The 27,483-nt window shown below is 53.4% G+C and overlaps 2 protein-coding genes, 1 long non-coding RNA gene, 1 other non-coding gene and 1 pseudogene across 6 annotated transcripts; 2 read left to right on the top strand and 3 right to left on the bottom strand.

Moving 5' to 3' along the window:
* Nucleotides 1–113: 113 nt before the first annotated feature.
* On the top strand, nucleotides 114–8,887 carry DNASE1L1 (deoxyribonuclease 1 like 1). The gene is made up of 8 exons (XM_045538236.1): nucleotides 114–257; nucleotides 5,243–5,455; nucleotides 5,799–5,887; nucleotides 5,970–6,056; nucleotides 7,798–7,898; nucleotides 8,041–8,153; nucleotides 8,233–8,481; nucleotides 8,582–8,887. Exons 2-8 carry the CDS (start codon nucleotides 5,321–5,323, stop codon nucleotides 8,726–8,728), a joined length of 921 nt encoding a protein of 306 aa, XP_045394192.1. The 5' UTR covers nucleotides 114–257; nucleotides 5,243–5,320; the 3' UTR covers nucleotides 8,729–8,887.
* LOC123628146 lies at nucleotides 2,050–3,199 on the top strand (annotated as a pseudogene).
* A 2,259-nt stretch (nucleotides 8,888–11,146) lies between the features above and the next one.
* Nucleotides 11,147–13,815, bottom strand: RPL10 (ribosomal protein L10). 2 transcript variants are annotated; one of them, XM_045538234.1, is made up of 6 exons: nucleotides 13,646–13,815; nucleotides 12,733–12,791; nucleotides 12,543–12,650; nucleotides 12,193–12,331; nucleotides 11,439–11,601; nucleotides 11,147–11,359 (listed from the first exon to the last, which is right to left on the bottom strand). In XM_045538234.1, exons 1-6 carry the CDS (start codon nucleotides 13,666–13,668, stop codon nucleotides 11,207–11,209), a joined length of 645 nt encoding a protein of 214 aa, XP_045394190.1. In that variant the 5' UTR covers nucleotides 13,669–13,815; the 3' UTR covers nucleotides 11,147–11,206. The 2 variants fall into 2 exon arrangements, with proteins under 2 accessions (XP_045394190.1, XP_045394191.1); XM_045538235.1 differs by lacking the exon at nucleotides 11,147–11,359 and having other exon boundaries at nucleotides 11,482–11,590; nucleotides 13,646–13,810.
* Nucleotides 11,651–11,785, bottom strand: LOC123628976. The gene has a single exon (XR_006731851.1). It is a non-coding gene; the product is annotated as a small nucleolar RNA SNORA70 (small nucleolar RNA).
* Nucleotides 13,816–19,057: 5,242 nt separating the features above from the next.
* On the bottom strand, nucleotides 19,058–22,541 carry LOC123628486. 2 transcript variants are annotated; one of them, XR_006731656.1, is made up of 3 exons: nucleotides 22,025–22,541; nucleotides 20,999–21,487; nucleotides 19,058–19,158 (listed from the first exon to the last, which is right to left on the bottom strand). It is a non-coding gene; the product is annotated as an uncharacterized LOC123628486 (long non-coding RNA). The 2 variants fall into 2 exon arrangements; XR_006731657.1 differs by having other exon boundaries at nucleotides 21,132–21,487.
* Nucleotides 22,542–27,483: the final 4,942 nt, after the last annotated feature.

The raw sequence follows: 27,483 nt of genomic DNA, 5'->3' as shown, positions 1-27,483 counted from the left end.
AGGAAGGTGGCCGGGCAGGTCGGCAGTTCCCAGGCCCCGCGCTCGGGCCTGGGAACTGTGGGCGGCAGGGCGGAGCCCGGACGGGCCTGCCCATCGGCAAGGGTGGGGCGTCCGGCCCCGCCCCGCTGGGTGAGTAGGGAAGACAGCCGCTTCTTCTTTTTTCCTCTCCGGTCCCTAAGCAGGCAAGAGCTGCGATTTGGGAGTGTCGCGATCTGCTTAAGACTGAGGCAGACGTGGTGACAAGCTGGTCTGCGCAGGTACGGGAGGTCTCTGGCCAGAGAGAAGGAGGGAAGAAGAGTTGCCGCCTGCCTGGGGGGCGGGTTGGGAGGGGAAGGGAACCCCAGCGCTGGGCCCAAGGCTGGTATTGGGAGCCCGGGCTGAGCTTTGGGCTGAGGCCAGAAAAAGTCGCTCTCTCTGGTTCTTCTTGCTTATAGCCCTCGTGGGGGCCCCTGGTCCCAGAACCTCCAAGCTGGCCCATGTCAGCCCAGGGCTGCCCAAATGCCCACATATATCCCAAAATAGGCATCAGGGCAGGGAACCCAAAGTAGCATGAGTGACAGAGCAGTTGCTCAAGGAGAAACAGGCATCAAGCCCAGCCAGGCGGGAGACACTGTGACAGAAAGGGGGGGGGGAAGAGAGGGAGACAGAGACAGAATACAGGAGAGGCAGAAAGTGCCTTGGAATGCAAGCAACATAGACAGGGAGTGGAGTGAGGGGCTGAGTCCTGCAAGGTCGGGGTGAGCCTGAAACAAAGCCAAACCCAGAAATAATCAGAAAGAGAGGGCTCTAGCTGGCAAGATGAACAAGAAGGGCTTGCCAGTGCTAGCTAGGGCGTGGGAAAGAGGCCCCATTACACATTGCAGTGGGGATGATTTGGCCATATCTAAGATCATTTTAAATGCATACACCCTTGGACCTAGCAATTCCACTGCTGGGACTCTATTTTAAAGATAACATCTCACAGGCTGAGGTGGCTCATACCTGTAATTCCAGCACTTTGGGAGCCCAAGGCAGGAGATCAATTCAGCCCAGGAGTCAGAGACCAGCCTGGGCAACATAGTGAGACCCCATCTCTACAGAAAATTTAAAAATGACTTGGGTGTGGTGGTGAATACCTGTAGTCCCAGCTACTCAGGAGGCTGAGGCAGGAGGATCGCTTGAGCCCAAGAGTTCGAAGCTGCAGTGAGCTATGATGATCCCACTGTATTCCAGCCTGGGTGACAGAGCCAGACCCTGTCTCAAAACAAAACAAAATAAAACATAACATGTCACAAGTGGGGAGAGAGAGATTCACGAAGATGTTCCTTTGGTTGCTGATAGAAGTGAGGTTATAAGCACCTGAGCCTCCCTGAGTTGAGAACTGGCTGCATCTCCCGTAGTCAGTGTGTCTGGACGGGAACACTACGCAGCAATTTAAACGAACGAGGGAGCGGGTGGCGGCTGCAGCTCCGACGCCGGTGTGGGCTGGCCGGGCTCGCCCGCGATGGCCTTCGGATGGCCCAGTGCACCGCCCGCTGGGCCTGAGGGCCCGCCTGACGCTCCGGCCCGCGCCCATTGCCTGGGATCCGCTGGCGCTGGGCACTTGGCGGCCCTGGCGATCCGACTGGGGCTGTGTTGCTGTCGCCACCGCCCAGCCGACCGCCCGGCTTGGCCGCCTCTTCGGTGTCTGTCTGTCCCCAGGTCCGCGCTGCTGGGGGCGCCGGTTGCAGACCCGCGGCACCCTGAGAGCGGCGGGTGCAACTCGGACGCCTGGGCGGGCTGGCAGGGCTCGCCGCAGACGGCCTCAAGGGTCGCCCAGTGCGCCGCCGGCCCGGCCTGAGGGCCCGCCTGGCAGTGCCGGCCCGTGCCCGGAGCGCGGGGGCCACTGGCGCTGGGCACTCGGCGGCCACGGGGGATGGGGGCCAAGCGACCGGTTCCCACTTCTGAGCCGCTGTCACCGCCGCCCAGCAGGCCGCCCGGCTTGGCTGCAGCTGCTGAAGGCGCGGGCAGAGTTGGCGGTTGCTGGGCCTCTGCAGCCTGTGCGTCCAGGGCCCCAGGCAGCTGATGAGCATGAAGAAGTGCCTGCTTGAGCTGATGGCGGAGGACTCCCTGGACCCCTCCTTCAGGCATATTCTGCAGCTGGTGTCAGAAAGGAGAAGACAAGGATGAAGAAAAGTACATTGATGTGGTGTTTAATAAGAACATGAAGCTGGAACAGAAAGTGTTAATTCCTGTAAAACAGTTCCCTAAGTTCAACTTTGTGGGGAAACTTTTGGGTCCACATGGTCATTCTCTGAAGTGTTCACAGGAAGAAACCTTGATCAAAATGTCCACCCTAGGAAAAGATTCCATGAGAGACAAGGCAAAGGAGAAGAAGAATTGAGAAGTGGAGAAGTAAACTACTTCCACCTCCATGATGATCTCCATGTTCTCACTGAAGCATTTCCCCACCTGCAGAGGCCCCATGGGACGTACTTTGGGAGAACTCAGAAAGTTCCTCATCCCTAACTAGAATGATGAGATCAGGCAAGCATCGCTCCAGGAATTATCATATTGGAATAGCAGTGCAGAAAATGCAGATGTTCCAGTGGTTGGAGGGAAACCCACCTTGCATGCAAGAGGTGCACCAACCCCAGCACTAACCAAGGGAAGGGGAGAAGTCACAGCCCAGCTGGTTGGATTTGGTGTCCCAAGAGGGGCACCAGCTCCTAAGGGAGTTCTTTCTACCTGAGGGCCAGTGAACAGAAAAGAGGACCTCTCACTCCCAGAGCAAGAGGAGTCCCCCCAACTGGGTACAGACCTCTACTGCCACTCTCAACACAAGAGACCTCTGGAGAACATGACTGTGATCATGGAAATGGCACTGCTTATGATGAACAGAGTTATGATTCCGATGATAACAGCTGTAGTTGCCCAGCACAGTGATGCTAATTACTATGATTATGGACTCAGACTCAGTGTAGAGACTCACGATTCTTATGGGCAAGAGGAATGGACTGACTCAAGACACAAGGACCTTCAGTGAGGACAGCAAAGGATGCCTCTACAGAGACCAGCCATGTGGCAGAGATTGTACTGTCTGATGTGAAATAGCCAATCTCCACCAGTCCTGTATACTGTTCAAAGCAAATTTTTTCAGGCCAACCTCAGTGGCTCACACCAGTAATCCCAGTACTTTGGGAGGCTGAGGCGGGAAGATCTCTTGAGACCAGCAGTTTGAGACCAGCCTGGACAACATAGCAAGACCTTGTCTCTACAATAAATAAATAAATAAATAAATAAATAAATTTTTTTTCTAGGCCTGGCATGGTGGTTCACACCTGTAATCCTAGCACTCTGGGAGGCTGAAGCAGGAGGATCACTAGAGCTCAGGAGGCTGAGGTGGGAGGATAGCTTGAGGTCAGGAGTTCGAGACCAGCTTGAGGTCAGGAGTTCGAGACCAGCCCGAGCAAGAGTGAGACCCCATCTCTACTAAAAATAGTAAAAATTAGGCCGGGCACGGTGGCTCACGCCTGTAATCCTAGCACTCTGGGAGGCCGAGGCAGGTGGATCGTTTGAGCTAAGGTGTTCGAGACCAGCCTGAGCAAGAGCAAGACCCCATCTCTACTAAAAATGGAAAGAAATTAGCTGAACAACTAAAAATATATAGAAAAAATTAGCCAGGCATGGTGGTGCATGCCAGTAATCCCAGCTACTCGGGAGGCTGAGACAGAAGGATCACTTGAGCCCAGGAGTTTGAGGTTGCTGTGAGCTAGGCTGACGCCACGGCACTCCAGCCCAGGCAACAGAGTGAGGCTCTGTCTCAAAAAAGAAAAAAAAATTTAAACTTTGATTAAGTAGTGTTAAACAAAAAACTAAGTTTACTAAATATGTTAATCTATTCTTTTAACATAATCCTCACTTTTCATTTTAAAGGTTTCCATAGAATTTAGTTATTTTATCTTTCAGCCATATGCTAGTTTTTTTTGTCTTGCCAACATACGTAAAAAAGGAAGCCAATTACAAGTGCAAATAATGAAGTATTCTTTTGTAACTCAAGTCTTGAAATGTTCTATAGTGTTAAGCAATCTCTTCTTGATACTAAACCTGTGGAAAAAAATAAATTAAGTAAAATAAAATAAATAAAATAAGTTGAACCCTTGTGCACTGTTGGTGGGAATGTAAAATGATGCAGCTGCTATGGAAAACAGTATGGCAATCTCTCAAAAAATCAAAAATAGAGGCCGGGCGCAGTGGCTCATGCCTGTAATCCTAGCATTCAGGGAGGCCAAGGTGGGAGGATTGCTTGAGCTCAGGAGTTCAAGACCAGCCAGAGCAAGAGGGAGACCCCGTCACTACCAAAAAAATAGAAAGAAATTAGCTGGACAACTAAAAATATATATAAAATGTAGCCGGGCATGGTGGCGCATGCCTGTAGTCTCAGCTACTCGGGAGGCTGAGGCAGGAGGATCCCTTGAGCCCAGGAGTTTGAGGTTGCTGTGAGCTGGGCTGATGCCACGGCACTTAGCCCAGGTGACAGAGCGAGACTCTGTTTAAAAAAGAAATTAAAAATAGAACTACCATATGATCCAGTAATTCCACTTCTGGGTATATACCGAAAAGAACTGAAAGGAAGAACTCTAGATATTTATACACCCATGTTCATAGCAGTACTATTCATAATACCCAAAAGGTGGATGAAACCCAGTGACCATTGATAGAGGAATGGGTAAACCAAATGAGGTACATATAAAGAATGGAATATTATTCGGCCTTAAAAACAAGGAAATTCGGACATGTGCTACAACACGGATGACCTTTGAGGACATTATGCTCAGTGAAATGAGCCAGTCACGAAATGACAGATGCTGTATGATTCCACTTCTATGAAGTCCCTAGGGTATTCAAATCTATACAGACAGACAGTAGAATGGTAGGTGCCAGGGGCTGAGGGGAGGGGGAACAGGGAATTCATGTTTAATGGGGACAGTTCCAGTTTGGGAAGATGAAAAAGTTCTGGAGATGGATGGTAGTGATTGTTGCACAACACTGTGAATATACTCAATGTCACTGAACTGCACTCTTACAAATGTTTAACATGGTATGTTTTATGCTGTGTTTTACTACAATTTAAGAAAGGAAAAGAATGTGGCCACGCCGTACGTGCAGATGTTGGCAGGTAGCCACGGGGAGAAAGGCAGGAGACCTGCAGGCTGACAGGGCCGCGAGGCTGGTGCTGCTGAGCAGCAGGGCAAGCGTTGCTTTCTGTTTCATGTCATTCCAGAACCAGAACCGAGCTCAGCTGGGAGCACACCCTGGAGCAACCTGGATTCCTCTGGGGGTCCAGCAGCCGCAAGCAGCCATGCACTGCCCAGCCGCAATCCTGCTCATCCTCCTGGCCAGTGGGGCTGAGGCCTTTCGCATCTGTGCCTTCAATGCCCAGCGGCTGACTCTGGCCAAGGTAGCCAGAGAGCAAGTGATGGACACCTTAGTTCGGGTAGGTTCCTTGCTTCAGGGAAGCTGTGCCCCTAAGGACCGTGACCCAAAGCCCATAGCCCTGCCTGACCAGGGGTATGTCCCAGAGAAGAGGGTGTGGGAGAGATGCAGTGCAGAGCATGTTCTTTACCTGCCACTGGTCTCAGTCTCCTCCTCTGTAAATGGGGTGTGAGTGGGGATGGCACGCAAACTTCTCCGAGGTCCTTTCTAGTCACTGTTTTCTGTGGGCTGCAACTAGCAAGCCATGACACTCTTAGCCACACCAGTGCCAGATCCCCAGGTACACTGCCCTCCTCTCAGGGCAGCTGGCACTGGGTAGAGCTGGCCTTTCTGGTGTCCTGCAGATCCTGGCTCGCTGTGACATCATGGTACTGCAGGAGGTGGTGGACTCTTCTGGCAGCGCCATCCCCCTCCTACTTCGAGAACTCAACCGGTGAGGAAGGCTCTGTGGATCTAATCAGGGGCCCACCAAGAGGCTTGGGAGCCCTAACCCTGGCTTTCCTCTTTCCTGGCAGATTTGATGGCTCCGGGCCCTACAAGTCCTTGAGCAGCCCCCTGCTGGGGCGCAGTACGTACATGGAGAAGTATGTGTATGTCTATCGGTAAGCACAGGGGTTGGCCCTGCTGTGAGATGGCTCATTAGTCTGAATGGCTAGAGGACCCACCCTCCTGGGCAGCCTTACCTTCTCAGCATGCCTTTTCGCCTCAACAGTTTTATTCTGGCATCTTCCCATCCCCTGTCCTAGCCAGTGTGTCCATGTAGCAGGCCTTCCTTCTTCATGCACAAATGTGGACTCCCTCTTCCTCTCCCATGTGGAAGGTTCTGGGGCTCAAGGCATAGCTCACCCCCTCTCTGGGAATAGGCTCAATGGGGTTGGTTATGGGAGGACAGGTTGAGGGGGAGGAGCCCTTTGGAGTCAGGATCAAGAGGGCAAGGGGGACTGTCAGGGCAGGAGACCTGTGTCTCCATATAGATGAAATTAGAGGCTGGGTGCAGTGGCTCACAATTTTAATCCCAGCACTTTGGGAGGCTGAGGCGGGAGCATCGCTGGAGGCCAGGAGTTTGATGTTCCAGTGAACTGTGATCATGCCACTGCACTCCAGCCTGGGTGACAAAGCAAAACCCTGTCTTTAAAAAAGAAAGAAAGAGGCCTGGCGCAGTGGCTCACGCCTGTAATCCTAGCACTCTGGGAGGCAGAGGTGGGAGGATCGTTTGAGCTCAGGAGTCGGAGACCAGCCTGAGCAAGAGCAAGACCCCGTCTCTACTAAAAAAAAATAGAAAGAAATTAGCTGGACAACTAAAAAAAAAAAAAATATATATATATATAAAATTAGCTGGGCATGGTGGCGCATGCCTGTAGTCCCAGCTACTTGGGAGGCTGAGGCAGGAGGATCGCTTGAGCCCGGGAGTTTGAGGTTGCTGTGAGCTAGGCTGACGCCACGGCACTCTAGCCTGGGCAACAGAGTGAGACTCTGTCTCAAAAATAAAAAAAAAGAAAGAAAGAAAAAAAGAAAGAAAGAGAGAGAGAGAGAGAGAGAGAGAGAGAGAGAGAGAGAGGGAGAGAGAGGGAGAGGGAGAAAGAGAAAGAAAGAAAGAAAGAAAAGAAAAAGAAAGAAATTATATATCTGGAATTTACTCCAAAATAACTGGGAAGCTCCTGGGTATCCACCTGAGAGACACAAAAACATATCCCCACAGAAATGCTCATCACTCATAACAGCCCCAAAGTGAAAATGTCCATCAATTGATGAATGACCTCAAAGACCCAAATGTTCACCAACTGATGAATGGATAAACAAAATGTGGTATACCCAAACAACGGAATCTTATTCATTCATAAAAAGGAATGAAGCACAGAGACACATTTGAAAACCTTGTGCTAAAGAAGCCAGTCACAAAAGGCCACATATTATTTTATTCCATTCATATAAAATATCCAGAATAGGTAAATCTAGGAGACAGAGAACAGACTGGTGGCTGCAAGGGCTGGGGGAAGGCGAATGGAGAGTAACTGCTAATGGATATAGGGTTTCTTTGGGGGGTGATGAGAATGTTTTAAAATTGATTGTGGTGATAGTTACACAACCTTGTAAATGTACTAAAAACCATGGAATTGTGCACTTTAAACAGGTGAATTTTATGGAATATGAATATCTGAATTTTTTAAGTTCTAGAAAAATAGGCTGGGAAGGCTGTGCCTATGTGAAATGGATGAAGCCAGGACGGGCTCCCACTGGGGTGCTGGTGGAGGGCACCTACCTGAGTGTCAGCTCTGCCATTGGCACTTACGAGCCCAAATCGGTGTCATGGGGCCACTGCTTCCCATCCGTTGGTCCTCCTAGGTCACAGAAGACACAGGTCCTGAATTACTACGTGTACAACGACAAGGATGATCTCTTTGCCCGAGAGCCCTTTGTGGCCCAGTTCACTTTGCCCAGCAAGGGTAGGAGGGGAAGGAGGGTGGGCCTGGTACGTGGGAGCAGGAAGGGGGTCTGGCTGGCTCCACTGGGGGCTTGGTCACCCAGAGGAGGCTAGGGAAGAAGGGCTGGGAGTGGGTGGCAGCCCTCGGGCCCTGGGCCTTATAGTCCTTCCTAGCCTGGTGCTGGTCCCGCTGCATACTACTCCTAAGGCCGTAGAGAAGGAGCTGAATGCCCTATACGACGTGTTTCTCGATGTCTCCCAGCACTGGCAGAGCAAGGTAGGGCCAGGCAGTTTACAAGAGAGGGAACAGGACAGGATGGCCCAGTGGCCAGGCCTGACCACTGCTCCATTTCTAGGATATCATCCTGCTTGGGGACTTCAATGCTGATTGTGGTTCACTGACAAAAAAGCGCCTGGATGAGCTGGTACTGCGGACTGAGCCTGGCTTCCACTGGGTGATTGCCGACGGGGAAGACACCACAGTTCGGGCCAGTACCCACTGCGCCTACGACCGCATCGTGCTGCATGGGGAGCACTGCCAGAGCCTGCTGCAGGCCGCTGCCGCCTTCGACTTCCCCAGGAGCTTCCAGCTCACCGAGGAGGAGGTAAAGGGGTGGGCTGGCCCAAGGAGGGCGGGCAGGAACGGGGTCACAGGGAAGCCCCTAAGCCCAGGCACTGACGCTTTATCCTGTCTCCCGTGTGCAGGCCCTCAACATCAGTGACCACTACCCTGTGGAGGTGGAGCTGAGCCAGGCAGTGCACAGCGTCCAGCCCCTCAGCCTGGCTACTTCTGCTGCTGCTGTCGCTGCTGCTCTGTCATTCCTGCCCCCTCAGCTAAGCCCTGGGGCCTGAACCTCCCAGGGCCTGCTGCTACCAGATACGATGATGACACTGCCTTTAAGACTCTCAAACCTTGTCCTCCCCCATCCGTCCAGCCCTGGGGCTGAAGCAACTCCTGGGAGCCTTCAACTGCAACCCTCCTCCATAAGACTGTAGCACTGACCCATCTGACTGCAGCCTTCCTTCATCTGCCTTTCGTTCGGTTTGGCTTTTGTTGTTCTCTGGTTGGGCTTGTGCCTGGTATTAGGAAAGGAAGCCAGGGGCCCTGAGGCTGGACCCATGCCATCCCTACGCAGGTAGCGTTAGGAGTGGACACAAAGCAGGCTCCAGGGCTGGGGGAGGGGAAGAGAGGGCCCAGGAGGCATCTTGGCTAAACTCCCACAGGGCTCAGAAAGGGGAATCACAACTGATCAAAAGATTTTATTACATGACAGAAAGGAAACTTACACAGAGAACAAAAAGCCAGATTTGAAGGATATTTTGTGTGTAGCAGATATGCCAACAGGCTACCTTTATGGTATACAGGACTCATGAATCAACAGGAAAACATTAAGACCCTAGTAAATTTTTTTTTTTTTTTTTGAGACGGAGTCTCACTCTGTTGCCTGGGCTAGAGTGAGTGCCGTGGCGTCAGCCTAGCTCACAGCAACCTCAAACTCCTGGGCTCAAGTTATTCTCCTGCCTCAGCCTCCCGAGTAGCTGGGACTACAGGCATGCGCCACCGTGCCCGGCTAATTTTTTCTATATATATTTTTAGTTGGCCAGATAATTTCTTTCTATTTTTAGTAGAGACGGGTGGGGTCTCGCTCTTGCTCAGGCTGGTCTCGAACTCCTGACCTCAAGCGATCCACCCACCTCGGCCTCTCAGAGTGCTAGGATTACAGGCGTGAGCCACCGCGCCCGGCCCCTAGTAAATATTAATAAAAGGGGGGAGATAAGCAGTTACACAAAATAACCCTCCCCCCAAAAAAACTAGTGAACAACGGAAAATGTTTAAGCTCACATAATGCAGTTAATGAATAGCCTGGAAACAGCCCTGGTGTCTGCAGTAACTGCTGCGCAGCCCTGCTCCCACCACCCTGGGGTGCTGTCAGTCCACATTGTTCTACCCCTCTGTGCATACGGCGATGCCCAGCTGAGGCTGGTTACCAAGGTAGGTACACACAGAAAATACCTACCTGAACCAGTTATCACGGAACCTGAACAGCTACTGTGTGAAATCGCTCAGGGAAAAGGGATACAGAATAGAACACACAACAAAAACAAAAGCTAGCAGTGATCCCGTCTAGGGTGTTATCACAGGACCCTTCCTTCCCCACCCTCTTTTCAAAGAGCTGAGCTCAGTAAAAACACCTATTGGGACACTATCAGAGCTAACTGTAAACTATATTCAATCAGATTTATGGTTTAGAGCCATCTCGCTGAGGTAAAAAAAAAAAGTAAAGGTAGTTTAAAACTTTAGAAATAGCCTGGTCCAAGTACAGTGGTGTTTACAACTAATTGATCACAACTAGTTACAGATTCCTTTGTTCCTTATCCACTCCTACTGCTTCACTTGACTAACCTAAAGAAAATAAATAACTTAAAATAAAAAGAAATGGCTAAAAATAAAGACTACAAAAAGCCAGAGGGCTCTCTTGGGGGCCACCATGCCCCAGCTCTAGGACCAGAACCCTTTGGAGCTCTCCAGGTTCCTGGACCCAGAGGCTCAGGGTGTATCACCTAGTAGTTCTGGCCTGTTTTTGCTGCTCCCCCAGTCCTCAAAGCTTACAACTGGCACTAGGGTCAAAGGACCAGGATCCCCAGGCCAAGGTGTGCCACATCTGTCCTGAAGGATTTTTGTTGCTGTCAGACCAGCCTCAATGGCGGTGAAGGCCCTGGGAACACAGGCTCTAGAGAGCTTGTGGGTGGGAAAGGCCAAGGGCAGTGGGTCAAGTTGCTAAAGGCAGGGGAATTGGGGGCAGTCCCCAGATTACTCAGGGAGTACCTGGACAACTGGTTGAGCCAGATGGCTGCTGGGGCATTTGGTTCATGTCTACCCTTTTCCTAAATGCTGCTGGTCTGGGATGCTGCAGAGGTTAGCTTTGACACACAAGCCCTTCTTCACGCCGGTGGGGAGGGATGGTCAGACAGCAATCAACAGACTCACAGCAGCCTAGGATTGCAGGGCTTCATTCCCCCTACTTGCTGCTTTGATGCCTTTCAACTTACTGCCTAGGATCTGGGGAGGTCCAAGTCAAGATCCAGACTAGGCAACTGAGGAAAGGCTAACAGGCCTGGCCCCTCCCAGGGCGTCACCTCATTAGCCCTTCTTACTGCCAATTATTCGGCCTGCTTAGTCATCAGCCTGTTTCTTAAACGAAAGGTCAAGGATCCCAGCAGTCCCAGGTTCCTCCTCCCCTCCCCCACAAGAATCCATATGCAAAAACATAAGAGGACAGAAAAGATTTATTGGTGGTTACAAAGGAGGGGACAGCACCGTGGAAGCCCTCATGAGTGCAGGGCCCGCCACTTGTCCAGGGGGCCACGATTCGGGATGTATTTGACCCCACAGCCATCTGGGATGAGCCGCTTCTCAGCCACCATATCTTCAAATTCATCCGCATTAAACTTGGTAAAGCCCCACTTCTTTGAGATGTGGATCTAGGGAGAGATGGAAACAACTATCAGAGGAGGCCTGGGGCAAGGAAAGGTAGGAGAAGGGGGTTGCAGCACTGCTCACCTTCTGGCGGCCAGGGAACTTGAACTTGGCTCTGCGTAAGGCCTCAATCACATGCTCCTTGTTCTGCAGTTTGGTGCGGATGGACATGATGACTTGGCCAATGTGAACCCTGGCCACAGTGCCCTGGGGCTTTCCAAAGGCACCTCGCATACCTGTCTGGAGCCTAGATTGGGGACAGCACAAGGTCTGACACATGAACATGTATCAGAAGGGACTGTATCCAAGGTCCCTTAGAGCAACCTATACAAGCAACAGGCTGCATACACTACCAAGGAGGCTGCTATTTGCAGCCACTGCACACCGGGCCCCCATGAGGAAAGGAGCACGGTCGGCTTAATTGGCTGCAGGAGAGGATCGGAAAAACCACTGGGAGGCTCTACAAGGTACCTACAAGATACTACTGGGCTCATCTGACAGGTCCCCAACTATCCTACTTGCAAGCAGGTATTGTCAGGCTCCAAGCAAGGACTCCCATCAGGAGTGCCTCCCTCCACCGGTGGCCCAGAAACTAAGACTTAATCATGACACTTTTGGGGCTTGTTTGACTTACTCTGCAATAGGGTTAGACCAACCTGGTTGCCAAAAGAGAGCGTGTCCATCGAAAGCCACTTGCCAGCTGTGTCCTCGCCTTCCCATTACCCACAGGTGGCTGAGTGTGAGGCCATGTCTATGCCCTGACTGACGAAAACCCAAGCCCAACACAGAAGCCCCAAGATATGAGAAAATGTCTTAAAAAGGCCCAGACTGAGCTCACCTGTCAGCCCCAGCACAGGACAACATCTTGTTGATGCGGATAACATGGAAGGGGTGAAGCCTCACTCGGATATGAAAGCCATCTTTTCCACAACTTTTTACCATATACTTGTTGGCACAAATACGGGCAGCCTCCAGGGCTAGGCAGGGGGAAGGATAGCAGCAGTGAGACAAGAAAGTAGAAAAGTCCTTAGCCCACGGCCACCCCCGGCCTTCAGAGGAAATGTGTTGGCTAGTGAGTTCTGTAAAAAGGCCTGCGCTTCACGACTGCTAATTCCAGTGCAGTGTGTTCGGGGTTGGGTTGAGTGAGCACATAGGAAGGACTGGGAATGATTAAGAGTCCCGCGTCACCTTCAGAGGAGAGCTGCTCATATTCATCTGACACCATGTGGCCACAGAGTGGGAACTCGTCCACTTTTGCCTTCTTCCGCCCCAGGTCAAAGATGCGAATCTTGGCATCTGAAAAATGCTCAGGTTAAGTGTGTGGGCTGGCAGCTCAGTCAGCAAGCCAAACCAGCTTGAAACCTCTTCCACTACTTACCAGGGACGCCTCGGCAGAAACGAGACTTTGGGTATGGCTTGTTCTTACAATACCGGTAACTGCAGAGAGGAGGAAAACCCATGTTAGGTGGTTTTCACAAGCAAACTCAATAGGCACTTTGACTGTCTGCCTCAAGAAACAACCAAAGAAAAGCCAGAAAGGGGGTCGGGAATACACATCAACGTCTAAGTTGTCTCCATTTGCAGAAATTGGCCATTAAGCAACACACGGCCATAACAGGTGGCTATGACAGAAGACACCCACACGGGAAACAATAGCACCAATGCTTTCCATTACCCCTAGTTTTAAAGTTCCTAAAGTCAACACTTTGAGAAGCTCTCCCAGTTAAAAAACATTCGCCGAGTTAACAGTTGCACACTTCAGCTGACCCGACTAAAGGCCACGTGGCACCGAATGTGCCTCTGAGGCACGTGAAGGGCACCCGGCGCCCCCTGCAGGGCACGCGAGGTGGCTGCGCCCGCTCCCCTCGCCCCCCTCCCGCCCGCCCTTTGAGTCCGCACGTCGCCCGGAAATAAGGCAGGGAGCGCACACAAAGGCCCTGGGAGAGCATCAAGCTTGAAAATTCGGCAAATTTGAAGGACTGAAGTGGGATACACGGCAGACGTCGCTTCCAACACGACACTGGCGCGGCACATGTAGTCCAGGGTCAATCCACCACCCCAACAATAAAAGGGGGGAAGCGCTACAGAGTGGCATAAACTTTTAAAGAAAAAGAACAGATAGTATAAACAACAACTATAAGCCACCTGGAAAGTATTAGGGAAAACATGGGATCAGTTCCCAAGACAAGACTGCCGAACGAGGGAGTCTCCACACGATGGTCGCTTTTAGCGATCAAGGGCAGTTCTCCCTCCCCTTCTCAACAGTGCAACAGTACGGATTCGGCACTCACCACCGGGCGGGGCGACGGCCCATGGCGATACCACGATCTTCAGTGGCTGCAACGAAATAGAAAAAGTCGGAACACAACACGAGAACAGGCCTCAAGAACCTGGGTGAGACCCAGCAAGGGCGCGCACCGAACTCACAACCGCACTTACTCACCGCGCCGAAGGAAAAGAGGCACTCCCGCCTCTGCGCATGCCTTATATACTTGGCCTATCTTCCCACGTAGGAACCATAGAGTCCCAGCGAGGGCAGGTGGACGCTCTGTCATACATCCCTACCATAGACGCAGCGGTGTTCTGCGTCTGCGCGCGGGCGAAGCCCAATTCATGCGCAAAGCAGAGAGATGGATGGGCGTCCGCGGTCAGCTGACGAATTGGGCTTTGCCACGTGGGTGCTAGAAGCCCGCTTCCGGCTGGCTATCCTGGGGATACAACTCTTCCCCTAGGCTTTTCTGTAACTGTGACAGACGTATGTTCCAACAGTGGAAAGAAGGAAGGTACAGCCCGGTGGCCTCGCGGCGACCGCGCAAGTGTTCCCAAGCTTGAGGGCCCTGGACACGCGCTCCGTGCCTCCCTGTGGGTTCCAGGGCCCGGCGGAGGACCGCCATGCTGGGGCGTGGGTCTGGGTTCCTTTGTCAACCAGGAGCCCTTAGCGGGAGACGGTCTCCGCTTTCCCCTGACTGGAAAGGCTGGAGCAGGTCTTGTTCTGAGCCGTGCGCCGTTCCCCGGAGACCCAGCTGTCGCGCCTTCCCTCGGGGAAGAATCGGAGGAGGAGCCTCCACGGAGATCTGTGGCGCGGGAGACCCCATAGGCACCCTTGGGCCAGCACCCCCCACCCTGACCGGCACCCCGCCCGGCTATCAAGGAAAGACTGCCACTCCGTCTCTGGCCACGCCCCGGTCCTGGCCCCTCAACTCTTTCCGCCTCCAGTGAGTTTCCACCCTCCCAGGGCGCAGACGTGTGGCAGTCCCTCTCCATCCCACTCCACTGTGTTTAAAAAGTGCCGCTGAGCATGATTGGAGCGCTCGTGGGGAAGCACAGACACCCGTACACACACGGGGTAGTACCCAGGCACAAATGGGCAGCACTGGTGGGCAAATCATGGCAGAAAGGTGGTGTCTGTCAGGTATCTGTCCACATTTCTGGACGTGGGTGACAGTATGGTAACAGAGTCTTGCCCGTGTCACTGGACAGGTGTGGTCCACCAGCGAGGGTATCCTGCTCGAGCACCCCTGTTTTCCAGGATGATATGTCATTTCAGTAACTGGCTGCAGGTCCCTTTGGGGAAGACTTGGAAAGATTTGTGGTGTGCACTTGCAGCAATGGTGCAGGGTCCTACCCAGGGGAACCTAGCCTCCCCTTGCATCACAGGGCTCTGGATCCGTGCACTGACTTAGGTCAGGAAACGGGGTGACAGGCTGTGACTCCAATGGGGCAAGTGAAGTCAAGTATTTGGCACCCAGACCTAGAGGATTTCTGATAGACATCAAGCAATGCTGTAGTAAGCTATCTCTATATTTTGGCCCTAGACACACTATGATCAATTAGGCATCTCCAAAAACCTCTCTGGGCCAAGGCATTCTGATTGTGTATCCCTGCTGACCTTTATGATGGACATAGCCACCTTCTTATGAGCAGGTTAGAGCTGCCACATGGTCTCTGCCACACAAGGGTTTTGTCATCCCCGCAGAAATCAGGGAGCCCACCTCAGTAGTGCCATCATGTAGAGTCATACATACCATACAGAAGAGAGCACCATAAAGCGCTTCAAGGATGCAGGTGCTCCTACACTAATGCTCTCTCAGCGCCTCAATAAAGAGAGCCTCTTCTGGATTTCCCCATGAAACAGATGGGGGACAGAAGTGTGCGCATTCCATGTGATGAATCTACACCAACATTACACTTTGTATAAGCCTGTGGATTTCCTTTTACCTCATACCAGTTCAGGCAAACCCATGAACTGCAGGCTACCATTGAGCACAAGTTTCAGTCAACTAAGAAAGTGAGCTATTAGAGTTACCACTACCTGCATGCACTAACATAATATAATCTGGTCTCTCTACTAAGTGCACCCCTATCAGAGAATCCAGAGCCATCTAGACTCATGGTTTACCCTTCGTAGTCTACACTCTGACAATCCACTATGACACATATAAACTGCAGACTGCTGCTAGGTATCAGTCAAGTCTTCATAATTATTGTGTGACAGCTGTTTCCTCCTGGGGAAGAACCTGTGCCTATCCCACTAGAGCATAATGAGATAGAACAGTACATATAAATCTGATGGCAACAGGTTGTAGTTATGGAGGGTCTCGTGGGTAACACGTCTCCCCTTACAAGGCTCCTGTCCAAAGTTGTGACAGTTCTCCAGCAAAGGAACACCAGTCCCCCAGACACAAGAGGTCAAGCCACTTCCACTGGCAAGGGAGGCTCAGAGGGAGTGGCAGCTTCCCGAGTCTCAGCTTCAGTTGAAGCCAACAAGATGTCCCCATTCCAGGTTCCATTGCCGAATCCTCTCCAACCACTGCTTACGTTACACATGAGAAATGTGGCGAGGCTGGGGGTTCAACACATTGGGATTCTGGCGCTCACACAATTCAACTTCGTGTGTGAGTGTCAGAACCGTCAGCCCTGCAGGTACAAGGAGTAAGAGAATGTTTAGGGCTGTCCTGGAAGCCCTCTGGTTCTCTTCCTGTGACTTGAGCTGAGAGTTAAGGAACCCGAGGTCAGCACGTCTTTGCTGTACACAGTCAGGTCCAGCCCCAGAAGTCATCCCACACCACAGTCCTCACAGCCCTCCATGGCCGCCATGACAGTCGGGTGCAGCAGTGACTCGAGCTCCCCAGGCACTGGCTTGTGTTGGCCCTTGATCCCCGTCAGCCAACAGTGGCAGCTGGATTAATTGTGAAGCTGCTGCAGGCCATGGATGACTAGCGCCCCGCTCCCCATTGGCAAAATGCTGAGCCCTGCACTCCAGCCCAAAGGCATGAGCAGACCCATCCAAACCTCCACGTACGTAGGCCTGTCTTCTGGAACCTCCCCCAGGACCAGTTCAGGGTTAATCATGGACCACTCAGGAGACACAAAATCATACCGAGATTCTCAAGACAGGGGACTTAATTTAAGGGATTGTTTACTCGGGGTTTTGAGGGCTGAACATGCGAAAAGGGATACTGAACTGGATAAAGGAAGAAGCTACCACTTCCAGATCAAGGGGCAGGGGAAGATGTTGGGGTTATCAAGAGCCTATAAACAAGCATGAGGAGCACTGAAGACCTAGGGCTCAGATCTCTGAGGAAGGGCTGCTGCCATTTCTCAGGGAAGGAGGAAGCAGTATCATCAGCTATGAAGGAGAACAGGCCAGGAGGAAATCTCTTTGGTATCATCTTCCAGATCACTAATTCTCTCTTCAGTGGCATCTATTTGTTGTTGACCCCATTGGTCGAGATTTTCACTGCAATGACTACGCTTTTTTTAAATTTTAATTTCTATTTTAACTTTTTTTTTTTTTTTTTTTTTGAGACAGACTCTCTCTCTTGCCCTGGCTAGAGTGCCGTGGCGTCAGCCTAGCTCACAGCAACCTCAAACTCCTGGGCTCAAGCAATCCTCCTACCTCAGCCTCCCGAGTAGCTGGGGCTACAGGATGACTATGCTTTTTGACTTCTAAAAGTTCTTTTCACTTCTTTTTCAAATCTGCCTGCACATTTAAACTTATTTATACCTTTTATTGTTCCTTCCTTTCTATCTTTATACTCTTGTGTCTCAGAGATTATTAAAGACTCGCGGAGGGGCTGGGCGCAGTAGCTCACACCTGTAATCCCAGCACTTTGGGAAGCCAAGGCAGAGGGATTGCTTGAGGCCAGGAGTTTGAGGCCAGACTGGACAAAACAGCGAGACCCCATCTCTACAAAAAAATTAAAAGATTACCCGGGTGTGGTGGCGCTTGCCTGTGGTCCCAGCTACTCCGGTGGCTGAGGCAGGAGGGTCGCTTGAGCCCAGGAGTTTGAGGCTGCCGTGAGCTATGATCTTGCCACTGTACTCCAGCCTGGGTGGCACAACAGAGACCTTGTGTCTAAAAAAAAATTTTGTTTTACATAAAAACCTGAGGAGTCCGAGTAGCTTGACATCACAGTTATGCACACAATTTGTAAAAGTCCATGAGACCTGCTCTCTGATCTCATGAGAATTCAAAGGCAGTGTGAATCTCTGTTTGCAAAATTTACCCAGTCGAGCTTGACAGGAGAGCACTGGTTCTCTTCATACCCTCCTCCCTTTCTCATATGATGGCCCAAGGCCTGGGGGATATTCAGCCAGGCTCACCTCCCACTCCTTACACACACACACACACACACACACACACACACACACACACACACACGCGCGCGCGTGCGCGCGCATGCGCGCGCGCACACACACGCGCACACACACCCTGGGAACCTCGGAGGGAGGGAAGGGGGAGCCCGAGGCAGTGGAGCATAGTCAGGAAAACGATCAGGCCCTGGAGGCCAATGTCCTTGGTCCATATCCTGCCTCTGCTACTTGCCATGTAGTGATTCTGAACAAGCGACTTCAGCCTTCTGTGTCATGCTTCTCTCGTGTCCTCATCTGGAACATAGGGGTGACTAACACTGGTAGCCAGCTCCGCGGGCTGCTGTGAGGATGGGGGGGGATGAGCACTGCTGAGGCGCTTGGCAGCGGCCCGGCTCGGAGCAAACACGCTCGGCCAGCGCCGAGAATCGTGTCAGCAGGTCTCCGTGCAGTGCCACAGGCCGGTCTACCCTTGCTCTTTGACCTACCTGCTGCACGTCAAGCATGGTGGCCGGCGCGGTCAACGTGAGGCTGCTGGCCATCTTCAGCTTTACCTCTGGGAGTCCCGTGTGGCAATCCTGGGGTGAAGTGTCCCCTCTAGGGAGGGCGGGTTTGCTCTGCCGGGAAGGCAGGCCATGGGAAGGCAGGCCCTGCCCGCGAATGCCCAGGGCACCTATTGCAAGACAGGCAGTTCTACCTCTTGAACTACTGTGCTGTAATAAAAACTAAATAAATAAATAAATAAATGAAATGAAAAGAGAGAAAAAAAGACAGGCAGTCTTCCTCGCTTGCTCGCTCAGACCCGAGCTGGGATGGACCTGCTGGCTTTTGGGCCCCTGTGCTGAGGGGCAAGGTGCAGCCCCCTCTTCCTTTTGGCCCCAGAGGTCATGCTTCAGGAACTCTGGATGCAGGTGGGGAGCTCAGTTCCACTGGCTCAGCGTCCCAGGGCACAAGGCCTCCTGTCCCCGAGGCCAGGCCGGCAAGACTCACGCGCCCAGACAGGCAGGCACAGCCTGTTGCTCCTGTGCAGCCCCGCCTCGGCGCCTGCTCAGCCCTCTGTGTCCTCACTGCCCTTTGTCCCCCCCGCCCCACCCAGGGACTGCCCTCACTCACCTGTGGCCCAGGTACCCTCGAAATGATGCAACCCACAGTCCTATAATTGCTCCTTTCCGTGCTTTCTTCCAAACTGGACTGGGCTCCTGGGGGTCTACTGGTTTATAAATAATAATAATAATAAAGAGTAGATAAAATATATATATATATATATTTTTTTTTTTGACACAGAGTCTCACTTTGTTGCCCGGGCTAGAGTGAGTGCGGTGGCCTCAGCCTGGCTCACAGCAACCTCAAACTCCTGGGCTTAAGCGATCCTCCTGCCTCAGCCTCCCGAGTAGCTGGGACTACAGGCATGTGCCACCATGCCCGGCTAATTTTTTTTCTATATATATTTTAGTTGGCCAGATAATTTCTTTCTATTTTTTTAGTAGAGACGGGGTCTCGCTCTTGCTGAGGCTGGTCTCGAACTCCTGACCTTGAGCGACCCACTCGCCTCAGCCTCCCAGAGTGCTAGGATTACAGGTGTGAGCCACTGCGCCCAGCCTATATATTTTTTTTGAGACAGAATCTCACTCTGTTGCCCGGGCTAGAGTGAGTGCCGTGGCCTCAGCCTGGCTCACAGCAACCTCAAACTCCTGGGCTTAAGCGATCCTCCTGCCTCAGCCTCCCGAGTAGCTGGGACTACAGGCATGTGCCACCATGCCCGGCTAATTTTTTTTCTATATATATTTTAGTTGGCCAGATAATTTCTTTCTATTTTTTTAGTAGAGACGGGGTCTCGCTCTTGCTGAGGCTGGTCTTGAACTCCTGACCTTGAGCGACCCACTCGCCTCAGCCTCCCAGAGTGCTAAGATTACAGGCGTGAGCCACTGCGCCCAGCCTATATATTTTTTTTGAGACAGAATCTCACTCTGTTGCCCAGGCTAGAGTGAGTGCCGTGGCCTCAGCCTGGCTCACAGCAACCTCAAACTCCTGGGCTCAAGCGATCCTCCTGCCTCAGCCTCCCGAGTAGCTGGGACTACAGGCATGTGCCACCATGCCCGGCTAAATTTTATATATATTTTTAGTTGTCCAGCTAATTTCTTTCTATTTTTTTGGTAGAGACGACTTGCTCAGGCTGGTCTCCAACTCCTGAGCTCAAATAATCCGCTAGCCTCGGCCTCCCAGAGTGCGAGGATTACAGGCGTGAGCCACTGCGCCCGGCCGATAAAATATTTTTTAATAAAAAAAGAAAAAAACTAAAGAAACCTGGACTGGGGACACACACACACCACTTCCCCAGCCCCCCAGCCCCCGGCCAAGAGGACAGGCGCTGCTGGGTGCCTGAGAGGCGCCACCCTGGGTCCCTGCCTAGTCAGCACTGGCTCCTGTGACCTAGACCCCCGGCCACAGCTGCACTGGGTCGGTGGGGCCGACCCGCCCAGCTTAGGTCCACCTGGAATTCGCAACAGGCACCCAGAAATCCTGCCTAGAGTGTCCTCACTCTCTGAATTTTCCGGGCCACTTCAGGCGGAGGGAAGATGCGGCAGGCAGAGGCCCAGGTCCCCCAGAAAGTTGCACAGGCTGTTTCCCACACAAGGACACCTTCCTTGGGAGTGAGGGGACTGCTGAAATCCCTTCCTTGTCCTCGCTTCCAGCCGCATACCTGCCAAGAGGGCGGGTGCCTTTTGCTAATCGCACACAGGCCTGCAGGGACTCATGGGGGCCCTGGAGCCCAGACAGGCGCCCAGGAATCTGGCAACCCTAGACGGCAAGGAGAGGGGAACTGCCGCTTTCCACCTGCGGGCTCGGCTCCCAGGGACGCCTCGCTCCTGTCCTTCCTGCCTGGGAGCCACCCTTGGAGCCTTCCAATAGACGTCCCTTTTGCGCAAGCAAATGCAAGCGGGTTTCTCCACTGCCACTACCCTACGCTCCATCATCTCTTCTCCGGACCTGGGCAACGGTCCCACCCTGGCGCACAGCACCGTGGAAGGAGCTGTTTGGCCATGTCTCACCCATGGGAAGGAAGGTTCCAGAGGTAAGAGACTGTGTCCGGTGCTCCTCGCTCCCGGCCCAGCTCCGCACCGGCACCGCAGGAAGTGCTTGGCAGCAAAGCTGCAGCCAGCAGAGGAAATTGATTCCTCCTACCTGGACTAAGTCCAAGGTCTTCTGGAGCAAAGCAATGCTGAGAATCGAATCGGGCACTTCCCGTCTCGCTGCCAGAGTCCCAAGAAGCGAGGCACGTGGGTGTCTCGTGGTCCCAGACAAGCTGACGGGGAGGTTCACTCAGAGAACAAAATGCCCAAGGATGACAGAAACCGTCTGAAGCATCATAATGAGGGAGCCGGCAGATCCACTAGGTATGACAAGGTGCAAATGCTCACTGCAGGGAATTGGCTGAGATGCACGTCCACGGATGCATGGGCATTTAGTGTGAATGTGGCAGCGACGATCGTCGGGAAGAGGCTAGTGTGTGAATAATGGTTTGGAGGTGACTGGCTGTCCTGCAGAGAGTAGGAAGGCAGACCGTTATTAGCCACTGCTGTTGAAGCCCGCTGCTGAGACCCCCAGACCCTGCCATCTCATGGCTCCTGCCACAGTCAGAAGCCACCCTTGGTTTTCTTCCAAACCACCTCTGTGGCAAGAGATGGCTCAGGATTCAGGCCGCTCTGTGACTCGGCCACCTGGAACCCATGGCCCTACCGAGGCAGGGGAAGAAAGGGCTGAACGACCCCACGAGGTGTTCGCAAAGCCCCCCAGGGTCTGCCCCAAACCCTCCTTCACACCACAGCCACAGTGTAAAGTCTACATGGTGAAATGGCTACGAGCAAAATCACTACTGTGAAAATTAGAGAAGAAAATACAGACCAGTGTTATGATGTTTTCGGGGGTGGGCACCATGAAAGATACCTAACCCAGAAATCATAAACCAGTACTTCAATAAATTTGATCATGTACAAACGTATAGCTCCTTGACAGCCAGAAACAACCAGCAGAGCGGTTCTGACGACACAGGCTGAGAGAAAAGATCTGCAACCTACGTGACAAAGGACGGATAGCCGTGGTGTATGACAGCCTCCTGCAGGGCACGGGTGGTTCCCAGACTCAGAATCCCAGATGGGTGATGACTTCGTGAAGAGATGCTCATGCCCAGGGTGCAGCGGAGAAATGCAAAATCAAAGAAAACGTGATACCACCTTATGCCCAGCGGAATAGCAAACATCAGAAGGTGGATAATTCCGAGGGTGCCGTGGGAGGAGGAGCGTTCTCGGCTAGTGCCTGTGGGATGTGAACCCCACAGCCGGTCTGGAAAGCCGAGGGGTGGCATTTATTGGAATAAAGTGTGTCCATGCCCGTTCACCCAGCAATCCCACCCCTTGGTATGTCACCAAGAGAAACTCTCAGGTCGCTAAGGTGACATGGGCTGTGCACAGCAGGGGCTGAAGCACTAGGGGTTCGTTCTCGGGGTGGGGATGATCGGATATGCTGGATCCAGGGATGAAATGCTGTGCAGGAGCGCGAACATCACCCACCTGTCTCCAGGGCCACAGGGAGGGAGCTGAGATGCCCTGGTGAATGACAAAAGCAGTCAGCAGAATGAGACTAGAGCACGGTGACAGATATGGTGCACGAGGACGTACAGGTATTTCCAAATGGCACTGCATGTTTACCAAGGATGCGTGGACATTTAAGGCTGGAGGAGGCATCCTAGTGACTCCTTGGTAGGGACGGGCACGGGAGCGGGAAGGCAAGAAGGGAAGAATAAAAAGCTGTGGTTCTCCCATCCAATTTCCGGACACTATAAAAAGTTGTTCACCCAAAAGGTGTCACTCAGGCCGTGGATAAACACTGTGGGTACAACGTGAGGCAGGATGACGTAGGATGCCAGGGTCTTTGGGGGAGGCAATTCCTCAATGTCTGTTAAAAGTTTTAAGCACACGTTATGTTTTGACCCGGTAGTCCCACCGAGAGGTAATTATCCTAGAGAGAGACTGACGCGACACGTGTTCAAGGCTGCTGGGTGCAGCATTCATAGCAGAGGCAAAATAAACATGACGATGGCTTAATTAAAAGCACATCAAATGAGGATTCATTATGTAAATGGCATAATAGTTCAGGGATCCTATCAAATACCACACAGCCAAGAGAAAAATGAGCTAGCTAGAGGATTGTGTGCTGACACGGAAGGATCTCAAAGAATTGTTCCAAGTGAAAAGAAAACCACCACAAAAGGGTATAGCATTATGGGTTTTAAAAACTGTGAATGCCCACGTTGGTGACTGCACAGAAGGATCAAAGAGGGCAACAAAACAGTGTTGCTTAAAATAACGTTGTTTCATAAAAATTTTCTCACGATTTGCTCTAAAAATGTGCAGGGTGGTGAAGTTAACTGGTTCAGCCGCTCTGGAGGACACTTTGGCCGTTTCTGTTAAAACTACACAGCCACTTCCCAAGGACCCAGCCACTGCACCCTCAGGCGTTGAAGACGCCAGTGGAAACAATCGCAGCTGGTGTATTTGTAGCTAAAACTGGAAAGAAGAAACTTGTCCTTCAAAGGGCAGATGCTCAAACAAACCGTGCTTCCCCCAAGCGTGCACTAAATGAAAACACAGCAGTAAAGAGGAACAATTATCAGCACCGGACACAACTCGGAAGCATCTCCGGGGCATTCGTCCCAGTGAACAGAAGCCCACCCCAGAAGGCTACGTGCTGTGTGGTTGCATTTAGCATGAGGAAATTATGGCCAGGTACAACAGATTACTGCCTGTCAAGGACTGGGAGGAGGGGGGAGGAGGCTGGGTCTATCCAAGGTCAACAGGAGAGACCCTCGAGACTGAACAGGGCGGTTTACAGGCTGTGGCGATAGGGCCAGGGACCTAGGCAGGTGAGGCAATGCCCAGAGACGCGCGGGTACACAGGCGCGCACGAGTGCACGCACCGCGGGCGACATCTGGAGCAGCTCTCAGATGGTACCGAGGCCGCGTCTGGGCCCTGAGACTGCACCTCAGTTGCGCAAGATGCCCACGCTGGGGGACCTGCGGGGAGAGGCTAGCGGCCTCCTAAACGTCCCTCGACAACCAGAAACTTCCCGTGACTCTAACGATGGGAACGGAACCAGTCCACACCCAAACCGCGGCGCCGCAGCGCTCCGCGCGCACAGCTGGCAAGTCGCGCGCGACCCCAGCGGCAGCCAGCGCCCGGGCCCTCGCCTCGCGGACGCCCAGGCGGGCCAAAGGAGCGCGCCGCGCCCAGGGCGTCCTCAGGGGCGCGCGCGCGGCGCGGTGGATCTGACGGGACGAGGGAGCGCCAGTCGGCCGCGGGGGCGGGGCTTCCTCCCGAGCCGAGCGAGATCATTGGCGGAGTCAGGCGGAAACGGCCAGGAAGGCGAGGCGGTGCTTCCGGCGGGCGCGCTGCCGGGACGTGAAGAGGGGAGGCGGAGTAGGGCGCGGGCCCGCCCCGGGCGCCTCGGCATCGCCTTCCGCGCCTCCCTGCTCCTGGGCCCGGCCGTGCAGGGGACGCGCCGAGTCCGCCTTTCCCGAAGCCCGTGGTGTCTGCGTCCTCCCCCGGGAACAGGCCGAGGGGGAAGCCTTCGCCGAGAGCCGGACCCGGGCGGGGCTGTGGGCAGCGTTGTTTCCGTGCCGCCCCTGAGGGCCAGTCTGGCCTTCTAGAAGGGCCGGGAAGGAGACGTTGTGCTCCCCAGGGTGATTTGGAGAAGGGTGGAAGGAGGGTGGCGACCCCAGCCGGCTGCTGAGGGACCTTGGCCATTCCATCTCGGGCCACTCCCGGGTCCTGGCCTCCGAGCTCTCTTGCGCCTTCTGTGAGCTTCTGCCGTCCCAGGGCCCCTCCTTCCCACTCCACTGTGTCTAGAACGCGCCTCTGAGCGTGTCTGGGGGCTCGGGGGGTGCACGGACACCCCTCCACACACACACACACACACACACACACACACACACACGCACTCCCCAGGAAGAGGTGGGCAGAGCTGGCAGGCGAGTCCTGGGGGCAAGGTGGTGGTTGGTCAGAGGTGTCTCCAGGTTTGTGGAGGTGGGGGGTGGTACCACGAGAAAGCCTTCAGCGTGTCACTAGAGAGGTGTGGCCCACCGAGGAGGGCACATGCCTGGGCTGCGGCTGGGGCCCTTTCAGTTCTCAGCCTGACTGTCTCCTGGGGGAGGTAGGTCAGTGGGAGCCCCATGGAGAAGATGGGTGGCTTCTCTGGAAGTGGCTGCAAGCAGGAGCCATCCCTCCCTCCCGCTGGTTGTAGCCCAGAGTTTCTGGAGAAGCCTCCCCTTTCCGGCCACACTTCCCTCACCAAGGGGGACCCAGCGCATGGGCGATGTACACGCCCCTCAGCGCCTGGCACCCCACCCACCCCAGACAACAGCTGCCTTTGCCCAGCCTTTGCCCTGGTTGGTCTTTGGCTCCAGGACGGCCTGTCATCTAGTTGGAGGGCAGCTCTGGGGACTGAGCATCTCATCTCATTGCTGTGCAGTCGATCAGATTGTCTCCCAAAGAATTGCATCCCAGTGGAGAAGCATTTTGCCTGTCAGTTTCCCTTCGTCTTCTCTCCCGTTTGCTCTTGGGTCTTGGGCTTTTGCTTGTCCACGTGTCCCAGCTGTCTGTATGTGAACGATGTGAGCCCTTAGTCACATCTTGCTGCTATTTTCCCCCGTGTTATCGCTTGCCTCTTGACTTGTGGTTTGAGGGTCGTGTTTGGTTGGGCAGAGCACTTTAGTTTTTGCATCATCAAAATTTCCAGGCTCTTCCTACTGGCTTCTGGGCTTGCTCGTCGGTTTGTTTGCTCCTGGCTCACGTGGAGCAGTGGTCTCCATTTAAAGTCGTGTCCTAGTTCCCGACCGCTGCGTGAGGAATTACACCAAACTTAGCTCCTTTCCACAACAAATGCTCCTTATCTGCCACGTCTCTGAGGGACAGGCTGTGAGAGAGGGGCTTCTTGGGATCCAGTCGTTCTGGCTCAGGGTCAGTCCCAGGCCCAGGGCCCGGCGTCAGCCAGGGTCCCTGCTGTCTGGTCTGAGCTGGCTCCCGTGGCTGTGGGCAGGAGGCCTGAGTTCCTCCCCACGGGGCTTCTCTGTATGGCTGCTCAGGGCTGGGCTTCCCCTGGGACACAGGTGGGAGAGAGCGTCCCCAAGACCAAGTCACAGACTTTTTATAACTTCATCTCCTAAACGCTGTATTCTTTATAGATCTCAGAGGTCAAACCTGTATCGGTGGTAGGGGAGACGACAGGCACAAGGTCAGAAGTTCCCGAAGAAGGATTCGAGGGTCACCCTTGCACGAGGACCATGATGTGTCGCTGCAGGTCCTGAGCAGGTCCGCCTCCCTTATGTGTCCTCGGTGTAAGCCAGGGCCAAGACTGGATGGGGCCCGTGTTTGAAAGGGCGGAGAGCAGCTTCTACTTCTTTGTCTTCTCTTTGCTTGCCTGCTTTTCTTTTCTTTTCTCTTCTCTTTTCTTTTCTGTTCTGTTCTGTTCTTTTCTTTTTTCTTCTTTCGATAGAATCTCACTCTGCCACTCCAGCTAGAGTGCAGTGGCTTCATCATAGCTCGCTGCAGCCTCAAACTCCTGGGCTCAAGCTGTCCTCCTGCCTCAGCCTCCCGAGTAGCTGGGACTACAGGTGCGTGCTACTGTTTCCGGCTCATTTTTTTCTTTCTTTCTTTCTTTTTTTTTTTTTTTTAGCAGAGATGGGGTCTTTCTTACTCTTGCTCAGGCGGGTCACAAACTCCTGACCTCAAGTGATCCTCCCGCCTCGGCCTCCCAGAGTGCTAGGATTACAGGCGTGAGCCATGATGCCCTACCAGCTTCTCCATCTTTAAAGGGTTGCAAAACAAATCACAGGAAACCCAAAGAGAGGCGAGTATGCCGCAGAGACTCCCTGAGGCCCGCGGGGTCTGCAGTATGTGCTCTCTGGCCCTCTCACAGGAAGCCTTTGCCAGCCCTGGAGGGTTAGGCGTTAGGTTCTACAGCCCTGGGAACGGGCAAGAGGTCCTTTCTCCTCACAGCAGCCCCTTCCTCGGCCTCTGAGTACCCCGCCCCCTCTCTGCCCCAGGTGGCTGCGACCTCTCTCTGCAGACAGGCAGGCCTCTCCCCCTCCCTTGCAGTGGTGAAGGGGAGGGGCCGGGGGGTACAGAGTTGTGTGGCACGTTGTCATGGTGTCCTTTTCTTCAATGACAATGTCAGGTCGCCTGGCACTGGGCTCTGGTGGCCCAGGTGGGGATGGTTGCTGGCCTAGGGGTCTGGAAGGAGCTTCCTGCTGTGGCCGAGGGAGGCCCTTTGTGTCTCGTTTCCATGGAGACGTGCCCCATCCTTCCTGGCTGGGACTCAGAGGTGACTTCCTGATGACGCTTTTAGTGCCTCTGAATTTGTCACAGAGATTCTGTGGGTGGTAAGTGCTTTTCCTGTTGGCTCCTGTCCCTGGGCAACACCGAGGCCCTTGGTGAGAGCTCTGGGAACCTTCCAAAGCCACCCTGCACTCCTTGCAGCCCA

This window comes from Lemur catta, chromosome X (genome assembly GCF_020740605.2).
Source record: "Lemur catta isolate mLemCat1 chromosome X, mLemCat1.pri, whole genome shotgun sequence".
Taxonomy (NCBI): Eukaryota; Metazoa; Chordata; class Mammalia; order Primates; family Lemuridae; genus Lemur; species Lemur catta.
This window is presented reverse-complemented; position numbering and strand designations above follow the sequence as displayed.